This window comes from Polistes canadensis, unplaced genomic scaffold, assembly GCF_001313835.1.
Source record: "Polistes canadensis isolate GaletaPanama2010 unplaced genomic scaffold, ASM131383v1 scaffold_160, whole genome shotgun sequence".
Taxonomy (NCBI): domain Eukaryota; kingdom Metazoa; phylum Arthropoda; class Insecta; order Hymenoptera; family Vespidae; genus Polistes; species Polistes canadensis.
Genome location: NW_014569707.1, coordinates 263,363 through 273,031, shown reverse-complemented (window position 1 = coordinate 273,031; position 9,669 = coordinate 263,363). Strand labels below are relative to the sequence as shown.

The 9,669-nt window shown below is 29.3% G+C and overlaps 3 protein-coding genes across 3 annotated transcripts; 2 read left to right on the top strand and 1 right to left on the bottom strand.

Annotated features, from left to right (window-relative positions):
- Positions 1–11: 11 nt before the first annotated feature.
- Positions 12–1,006, top strand: LOC106788997 (protein MANBAL). The gene is made up of 3 exons (XM_014752772.1): positions 12–177; positions 314–485; positions 642–1,006. Exons 2-3 carry the CDS (start codon positions 315–317, stop codon positions 738–740), a joined length of 270 nt encoding a protein of 89 aa, XP_014608258.1. The 5' UTR covers positions 12–177; position 314; the 3' UTR covers positions 741–1,006.
- Positions 1,007–1,327: 321 nt separating this feature from the next.
- LOC106789017 (integrator complex subunit 5) lies at positions 1,328–5,103 on the top strand. Its single transcript, XM_014752811.1, has 10 exons — positions 1,328–1,716; positions 1,784–1,913; positions 1,996–2,405; positions 2,488–2,623; positions 2,697–3,366; positions 3,491–3,738; positions 3,820–4,025; positions 4,115–4,402; positions 4,481–4,741; positions 4,851–5,103. Exons 1-10 carry the CDS (start codon positions 1,495–1,497, stop codon positions 5,070–5,072), a joined length of 2,793 nt encoding a protein of 930 aa, XP_014608297.1. The 5' UTR covers positions 1,328–1,494; the 3' UTR covers positions 5,073–5,103.
- Positions 5,104–5,729: 626 nt separating this feature from the next.
- LOC106789016 (protein transport protein Sec61 subunit alpha) lies at positions 5,730–9,155 on the bottom strand. Its single transcript, XM_014752810.1, has 8 exons — positions 8,935–9,155; positions 8,654–8,721; positions 8,377–8,442; positions 8,065–8,275; positions 7,726–7,983; positions 7,478–7,644; positions 6,981–7,370; positions 5,730–6,905 (listed from the first exon to the last, which is right to left on the bottom strand). The coding sequence occupies exons 1-8, from the start codon at positions 8,939–8,941 to the stop codon at positions 6,642–6,644; spliced, it is 1,431 nt and encodes a 476-aa protein (XP_014608296.1). The 5' UTR covers positions 8,942–9,155; the 3' UTR covers positions 5,730–6,641.
- Positions 9,156–9,669: the final 514 nt, after the last annotated feature.

Here is a 9,669-nt window from a genome sequence, read left to right as displayed (position 1 = left end):
GCGGTGGTTGGTAATTCTGCAAATTTTGCTATATACAAACCGAACTTTCTGCTATACGATCGACTGTTGCTTAGGTTATTGATTTCTATGTTATGATATATGTTTAATAAAAATTGATATCTCTCTCTCACACAATATTTGACAATATCTTAAATAAGTTGAAAAACTCAGCTAGAGGTATTGTTATTTCATTTATACATTATTTCTACAAATTTCTTGATCCCATATCATTAATATAGATAATTTTAATTGTTGATATTTATTAGAAAATATTGTAATGTTTTGTGTATTTAAATGCATGTATTTTTTTTAGTATGGCTGATGCTGATCCACAATTGAAATGCCTTTTACTTCCTGCTGAAGAAACGCTCTTTGAACAGATGTTAACATTTGGACTTTATGTGGGAGCAATATTTCAAGTTATATGCATATTAGCTATAGTCGTTTATCAAGCAGGTAGATCTGATGGAGCTGCTGCATTAAAAGTATACTTATAAATTCTATTGCTCAGATATCTTATTAGATTATCCAATAAAACTTAAAATAAACTTAGAAAAAACTGCATGAATTTATTGGACAACCTAATATACACTTGGCTTTATATTTATTGTATTTATTATATATAATGATAATAATTATAGGATGATCCAAGTGATGTTGAATGTTCAGAAAATAGTCCACAAGTTACTCCAAGGAAACCTCATCGGCCACGAAAGCAAGAAAAAAAGAAGAGACGTTAAAACGATGAGAAAAGAAAAATATACTATTTGCCTTCCATACATAAATGTGAAATGCAAGTCCATTAAATGTTCAATATAAATATTCCAATATTTTTAAGGACTCTTTTTAACATTTATCTATTATATAATTGATATTAATCTTTCACATAAGTATTATAGAAATTGTAGAAATTATTTTAGATACTTTAAGTTGACATTTATACTGATTTTTTTAGAATTATATAATTGTAATAAGAATTTAATAAAAAATAGAGATTGAAAAGACATCGATATATTTTTTTTTCAATAAGAGATTGATCTTATGTCATCCTATAAGTTTAAAAAAATAATGGAAAGGATATTGTAATTAATTATTTGCATTAGCAGAATTTTTCAAACAGGCATTCGAGTCAAATTAAAATTTATATTTTTAATCTATTTGAACAGAATAATAATTCTATATTATTAAGCGATTTTTATTATTCTAGTGAATATAAATTAATTTTAATTTGACAAAATTTACGCTCGTATTATTTTTTAATATTGAATATAATTTTGATTAACGTAGTGTGTTCAGTTTTGTATTTGACCAATGGGAACGTTATGCGTACAAATAAAAAAATGTGTTTACACATTGTTGTAATATGAATATGTTCATGTAAAGTTATTACAAAACGTAATTGAAATTTCAAAATTATTAAAAATTGATTTTTTTCTTTTTCTTTTATGTGTGTGTGTGTGTGTGTGTATGTATATATAAGTTAATATATTAAATATGTTACATTTACCGGATAATTTGTCACCACAAGATATATTAGCAGAGGTTAGAAAATTTATTTCATCGGCTGTCAGACCTACCCACAATACAAATACAGTTGATGTAACTAGGACAGCTTTGTTTTTACTTAAAAATCTTCCTGCTGCAAGGGATGCTGTACTTGAATATTTTTGTAATGTATTCTCTATTGCAGTTACTAAATACGTACGACAAATTGAGGTAAACAATAATAATATTGCTGTTGATTATTGCTTATTCAATATTAACTTATTTTAATATTTTACAGACAAATCAAAGCACAGTTATATCTGAGGAAAGTATCATCGCAGAAATCTATTCTGTATTAAGTAATTTCATTCATGGAAATCCAGAAGCATGGGCACCGATTATATCAGCATGGTCTTTAGAATTGCTTGGTAAGTACGAGTTTAATTTTCTATATACCATGTAAACGTATAAACTATTTTTCTTTATAATTTAATTGTTTTATTTAAATAGGTAAATTATCATCGGAATATTCAAAACGAGGCAATTTATCGAGTAACGCTGGAATCAACGATTTCTTACAACAATGGATGTCTTGTCGTGCTACTCGTACATTGATCGACATCACAGCACAATGTCTTCAATGTCTTATGCATTCGGATACAGAATCTTGTATTAAAGCGTTACTAGATGCAAGTGTAACACATAGTCCACATTTTGATTGGGTTGTCGCTCATGTGGGAAGTTGTTTTCCAAATACAGTTATTACTAGAGTATTATCTTGTGGATTAAAAGATTTCTGTGCAATGGGTTATGAAAATAATGTAAAGAATCCAAAGTTGAATTCAGTAGTTGGTATTCTAGGACATTTAGCTGGTAGTCACTTTCAAGACATTAGAACTGCACTTTTGGATTTATTTAAAGTAAGATATTATATGAAAATAAGTGACTATAATAATAAATAAAATATTTGATTTACTAACTTTGAACTCTTTTTCGTTACAGTGGAGTTTGGATGAAAGTGTAAATGTCGATGAAGACACGAGGCAGCAAAAATTAGCTACTATACCATATCTTTTAAATTTAGCTTCCCTTTCTCAAACCTTATTAAAAGAGATGACTAGTGATATTCCACAAATATGTAAGTAAGATACGTAAATACTTTGATAGATCGATAGAAATATAAAAAAGTAATTGTAAATTTGATATTTCAGTAAATCCCGATGTGATTCCACGACTTGCTTTATATGCCTCAGATTGGTGTAAATATTTCAATAATCAACCAGAGTCATTGATTGACTTAGCCGTACATTTAGCACTAGGTTGCGAACAAGGAGCATCTCAGATAATAATTATTCTATTAGATACTAGTTTGAATACGAGCAATGTTGGATATCACAGTGTGAATGCAACTCAGAGTGTCAGTAATGTATGTCGTGAAATATTAGAGTTAATGCTACAAGAAATAAATTTAACTTTAAGGACACATAACGTACAGTCTGCAAATATTTCTCTTTTAAATTCCATCAAACAAGAGTTACCTGTGATAATACCATTACTTCTAAATAGAGATCCATTGCGAGTTCAAACAGCAGTCAGACTATTGTGTTTTATCGGCGGACAAAGTTCTAACATTTTAATATCCGCCGCATCATTTATGTTGGTAAAAGCGCAAACGACATTTCATTTAGCCGCATTGATACATCTTATTTCTAACAATTCTATATTGTTTCCTATAAACAAACCAGAAAGCGAAACTATGTTCGCTAATCATGGTTATTTTACGCAAGTAGTAGAACAAGCACTTCGAGAAATTCATTATAAGAGTCTTACAGAGATTCAAGAGTCAAGACAATTATTTGAAAATCTTACAATATTATTAAAGTAGGTATCTAAAGTAAAGATTAACGTAATATCTAGGAATTACGCATGATACAATATTGACTTAATTTAATTACCGAAGATTAATTACAAATGAGAAACTTGTTTTCTTCTTCTTTTTTTTTAGGTGGGAGAAATCTAACAGAGTTGTAGTATTTAGATCCAAAATGGTAACTAGAGCCATCAAATCGAATTTACTTCAAATTTCTTCATTATTAACGAAAACAGATAATTTTGATTTAGCTAGTGACATAGCTGGAATGCTAGCTTTATTAAGTATGCCTGGGAAAGATTATTTTGTTCCGAACATTGAACTTGCGTTAAAATTAGTTAAAGCGATATTGCAATATTTTTTTCTATGTATAGCAGAAGAAGGTAATTTATATTTATTCTAAAATTATTTACATTATTATATATATATATCACCTGCATAAATATATTGATTTTCATTTACAGATATTATAAAGAAAGAGAAAGGCATAAAAATAGTTTGCCATCTGTTAAAGGATTTAACGTGTTATTCTCAGTGCGCACGGGTTTTAGCACTTAGAGATATTTTGGTACATTGTATTAATAATGATCCAGCTAAATATTTTGGTGCAAAGGAAAAATTCGAGCCACAATTTGAAGAAATGTTATTATTGCATCAAAATCATAAACAGGTAATATTATAATATAACTTTCTAATATTGACGAATCAAATATATATATGTTATATCGAATGTTCCTAATATTCCTCTCATAACTATAGGTTACAAGTACGATGCTAGCTCAAAGAAATTCTTCTGTGTTTCATGCTGGTGTAATAGGTCATGGTCCAAGAAGACCACCACCTGAAAATAATCTCGATAAAGGGATTATTACTATAAATAAAATGTTATTAATTGACGTGATTAAAGCTTGCTGTAGCAATCAAGAGTCGGAACAATATCCTGTTAATTTAGATGCATTAACAATGGTTAGTCTGTTATTAGTTGAATTAGTATCACCCGATGTTATGTACAATGGATTACCGTGGCCTGACGAAGAATTTACCAAAGTAGGTATTTTATTCAAAATCTACCGATTGATTACAAATTCTCGAATATTAATTCATACGAATTTTCTATTATTACAGGTTACTGTGGAAAGAGATTTACAAATCCGTCGTACGTTCAAAGATGTACCTCTTTTATGGACTCTGTTGGAATTAACAGCTTGGTACAGGCCAGCTTTAGCATATTGTTCTGTTTTATTAAGAGGCATAGCAGCTACGGTTATGGCTAATTGGAATATTGAAGAAGGTGTTGCATTAATAAACGTTATGGCGCTTGGACAATTGTTGCCACCTCCGTTAGCAAGTATCAGAGATATTTTACCCGTTTTAGAAGCTAATCAGGTATGCGCGTACACATTTATTTTATAAAGAAATTATTTGAAATTTTTTGTCCATTATATGAATTTATACCATATCATAAGTATAAATATTATTTTTGTATTTATTATAGATAAATATTGTTATGAGAGAATGCGTATGGGCATACATGCGAGAGAATGTTCCATCCCCGGCATTATTTACTCGAAATGAAGGATCTAATATAGCATGGAGAGATACCGACACTTCTATTCCCAACACACGTTTCATAGAAATACTTCGTTTGATTTTACTAGCAAACATTCATAAATTAGGTCCACTTTATTCTACATTGTTTTTTAATGAACATAAATAATAATGCAAAAAACGCCTTTATATTTTATATCTTTTCGAATATAATTACTTTTGTAAATAATATAATTATTATTTATTTTATATATATATATATTATATATTGGAGAATTAAACAAGAAAAGAAATGAATTTAACGAAAAGTTATTAATACAAAAAAATGAAAACTTGATATAATGTGTGGCTTCGAAAAGAATTTAATATTTTTATACTATTCGCAATACAATTTAGGTATTTTCAATATACCAATTTCTACATTGAAATTTTATAACAGTAGGTATATTATTATTAATAACAACGCTATTACATACAAAGTAGAAAAGGACGTTCACACTTTATAAAATAGAAATGAATTTTTGTTGGGAAGATTTTTTTTTTTCCACCTTTTTTTTTTACCAATATTTTATATACGTATATATATATATAATCATTTGCTAATTTGTTTATAATAATATATATAAAAAACCAACACTCGTTTATAAGTTTTAATAATTATATGTTGCATCAATGATACATCATCTCACATTCATACTCTTTCTGATATTAACAAATTGCAATATTTGTTTGACGATTGACATTGAGTTAATATATAAATGAACTTAAAGAAAGATATCTTCTATTCTATAAATGTTTTTCTTTTCTTTTTCTTTTTTTTCTTTTCTTTTTCTATAGGTAGGACAAAAAGCAAGGAAGACAAAAAACAACTTTCACTTTTTATAAAAGTACATTGTGCTAAATACAACATTGAAGAAATTAAATTGTGTGTTATATCTTTAATAATACAGGAATGATGTATTACCTATGATGAGTTGATTGCTGTACGAATACCCTAGGTGGGTGTCTCGTCCGAACAAAATGATTACGTTTGTATACACTTAAATTCATATAAACGTTACGAATCCGAATCGTACCCGTCTGGAGTCTTTTTCATAAAGCTCTGGATTATACAGAGTTTAAAATATTAGTAAAAAATGTTGAGAATATTTTTATTATTTTCTTACTATGTACATTACTCGCGCGTGCGCCTGTGAGAAACATTTTCATCATCATAAAATGCATGGACAAAGCATTTGACAATAAATCTTTTTCACATTCTTATTCGAGCATTTAAGATTTAATTTATGAATTCTCTTCTTTTACGCTCCGTCATTACATTTGTTTGCAAATGGCATGACTTTATGTACTAAGGACATATAGCGCAAAACGAACAGTTATTTTACTTAGGTATGAGAGAAAAATGTATTTTTTTTTGTTTTTTAAATAAATCCAAAAAATATGAAAAACATAAAGTATATAAGTCTAACATATATTAAAGAATTTATGAAAGAATTGAATAATTATATAGAGAAATCTACTATCGGGCAATAGTATACACATATTGTATGATTTGATTCACACGATGGAGACTTCACTTTATGGCAAATCAGGTACATATTAGTGCTGACATTGCCAAACGTTCTTATTTTACAATAAATTATTATTCTCAGTTCTTCAAAATTAAAAAAGTTCACTTTGAAAGTCTATATATATATATATATAAATAAAGTCTATATATATATATATATATATATATTTAGAACAATAGTGTGCTCATCCCACCCATTTCACTTTGTTCCTTAACGAAGATTTCAAAGTACTGATAAATGATAGTCACAGCAAGTAATATACCAGTACCCGATCCAATTGCACCAAGAAAATCAGCTAATACAGAGAGTGCTCCGATACATAGTCCGCCAAATGCTGCAGCTGTTGGAATGTATCTATTTAATTCACGAATCATTGAATTGTCTCTATGACCCCTCATAACCATTTGCTGTTCCTTTAATTGTTTCCAAACCTACGTAACCAAAATATAAATTATTGTATACAGTATATAGATTTTATTTTATATATAAATGTTATTGTAACTCACATCTTTCGCAGAACTGCCAGAGACTTCGATCCAGGTTTTAGAGAAAAATGCGCATGAACCAAGCATGAATAAGATGTATAAGACGGCATGAACTGGATCTTGGACGATATGACCTACTGATTCCGGTGGAGAAAGATAATAACATAATCCACCAACCGGATAAGACCTAGCAGGACCACCACCACCAACATCCGACCAAACTCCTAACAAATTAACAATGATGTTTCCTTGGAATTTTACAGCCAACATCTGAGATATGACATACAAGTTGGATACTAATGCTGATTGAAGGATGATCGGAATATTGCTAGTGTAGAATAATTTTATGGGATAACTGCTGTATTGGCCACGGTACCTAGCAGATTTAATTGGCAAATCGACACGGAAACCCTACAAATATAAATTTATTTTATATTAATGATATATATATTCAATTTATATAGTTTCTTTTTTACAGAGATACTTCTGGAAGGTATAATAAATATTTCACACATTACCTGGAAGTATATCACAATTGCAAATACTAGAATGGTAGCAAGGAGATTCATGAGATTAGGTAGGTTCTGTCTGTAAAATGCTTCGCGAAGGGCTCGAACTTTATCTTGTCTTGTAGCCAAGAGATGGAACAAAGCAATAACAGCGCCTTCAAATTCTGTTCCACGACCTATAGATAAAACAACAATTTAAGTAATGCATCATAGTAATGTAATCAGGTTATAAACAAATAAAATTAAAATCAATGTACCCGTATTGACAGTGGCAGGAGAAAATGCTTTCCAAACAATGGTTTCACAAATGTTAGTAGCAATGAAAAGAGAAATACCACTTCCTAAGCCGTAACCTTTTTGAAGTAATTCATCAAGAAGTAATACAATCAAACCAGCAACGAATAATTGAATGATGATCAAAAGACAAACACCAGCTCCAATTTCAGTTGGGTCTCCGTACATTCCAGTCATTACATAAACAATGGCTTGTCCAACAGTGATAACCATACCAAACACTGTATCCAGATAAAAAAGAGAAAATCATTTAATCGATGAAGATATTATAAGATACAGACAATTGTATTTTTTGTATTTACATTTTTGTGCTCCATTAAAAAGCGCTCTATCTTTCGGAGTGTCACCAACTTCAATAATCTTAGCTCCATGCAAAAGTTGCATGATAAGGCCGGAAGTAACGATGGGAGAAATTCCTAATTCCATTAGGGTACCTCTATTGGAAGCAAGAATAACACGAATCCAATAAAACGGATCTGCGCTGTCTGAAGACATAATGCCAAAAAGTGGAATCTACAAAAAATAATATATATTAAAAACTTTGAAATATTTTCTTATACAATGAAACAGATGTGACGATAATAATAAGTCATATATATGTATAAATAACTTACTTGACAGCATACTAAAAAAATAAACAACGTTATTGCAGTCCATAATACTTTTTCTCTGAATTGAATCTGTAAAAAAAACATAGATAACATCAAAGATCTGTCTGTACAAAAGAAAGAAACGTTACACGTGCTAAATTAGGTTAAAGGTTATTTTCTTTTAACTGTATTATAATAATCCAACGCGGATTTAATTCTCAGGATATAAAAATATATAAAGTATGACGTTTACGATAGGCAAATATAAATTTAAGATATGAATAGATTCATGAAAACTTACCTTTCTCTGTGGTTTCGCTATTTCTGGTAGTATACTGCAGAATGGTTTTATCACCTCCAAAAATTTAACTAAAAAATCATCAAATAAAGATGTAAGAAAAAGATAAATAACATATCGAATATTAAAGTTAAGTAATGGAAGAAAACTTTTATCGTAGGAACAATATGTTGTTTTAATATAAGTCATAAAGGGGAGGTTACCAATAGCGCAAATAGCGGTAATTTGTTTTATGAAAATAAATTATTATCCTGTAATTAATAATAATTCGATGGTATACTCACATCCCATTTTAATTCCGTAAGGTTATTTGCTTTAGAGATACCAGTTTTCGTGAGTAAAAATAACGGATGCTCTTAATACGGATCCTAAGAAAAACACCGTCTAACACTCGTACATGAAACAAGAAGACTCGAATAAAGGTGGCCGCGTAGGCTTAAACTGGCAAGCGGTTGCGAGTCGTGGCTGTCTTAGACGACACGTATCAATATGCCGCTGTCACGTGACATGATGATGTTGGCCGCGAGAGAACAGGGTTCCTTTGCTTGACGACAGATGACACCACAGTTTTCGCGCATGCGCATTTAATAATTATTTGCTCATGCGCATTAAATAATAATTGTTTGCACATATGGCGCGTACATTCGTTCTCGTTTAAATTGAATTTTTCGATTTTTTAAATCTTATTTAAGTTAGAATCCCCTTTTTTAACTAAACATGATTTCTTTTATCGTTCCATACTGTTGAACTATCTTACAAATGTTTTATAATCGTTATGTCAATATTTTTCCATTGGAAAAATAACTTTTTTATATCATATTAATAAATTTTGTTTATTCAATATTTTATTTCTTTTACGATACATAGAAATTGAATAGATATTTCATAGACAAATTGTATTATTTTCTATAAAGATGAATAAACAACGTAAGATAATATATTTGATATATTAGATAATAGGTTTAATTAAATTTTATTTTCATTTTAAAAAATAGAAACAGATGTGACGATAATAATAA

Coding starts and splice junctions, on each gene's coding strand:
- LOC106788997 (XM_014752772.1), top strand. CDS start 315: ATGGCTGATGCTGATCCACAATTGAAATGCCTTTTACTTCCTGCTGAA. Junction 486..641: donor ATGGAGCTGCTGCATTAAAA/GTATACTTATAA, acceptor TAATAATTATAG/GATGATCCAAGTGATGTTGA.
- LOC106789017 (XM_014752811.1), top strand. CDS start 1,495: ATGTTACATTTACCGGATAATTTGTCACCACAAGATATATTAGCAGAG. Junction 1,914..1,995: donor ATGGTCTTTAGAATTGCTTG/GTAAGTACGAGT, acceptor TTATTTAAATAG/GTAAATTATCATCGGAATAT. Junction 2,406..2,487: donor CACTTTTGGATTTATTTAAA/GTAAGATATTAT, acceptor TTTTCGTTACAG/TGGAGTTTGGATGAAAGTGT.
- LOC106789016 (XM_014752810.1), bottom strand. Junction 8,276..8,376: donor TTTTTTTAGTATGCTGTCAA/GTAAGTTATTTA, acceptor TATTTTTTGTAG/ATTCCACTTTTTGGCATTAT. Junction 7,371..7,477: donor CAATTGTGATATACTTCCAG/GTAATGTGTGAA, acceptor TTATATTTGTAG/GGTTTCCGTGTCGATTTGCC.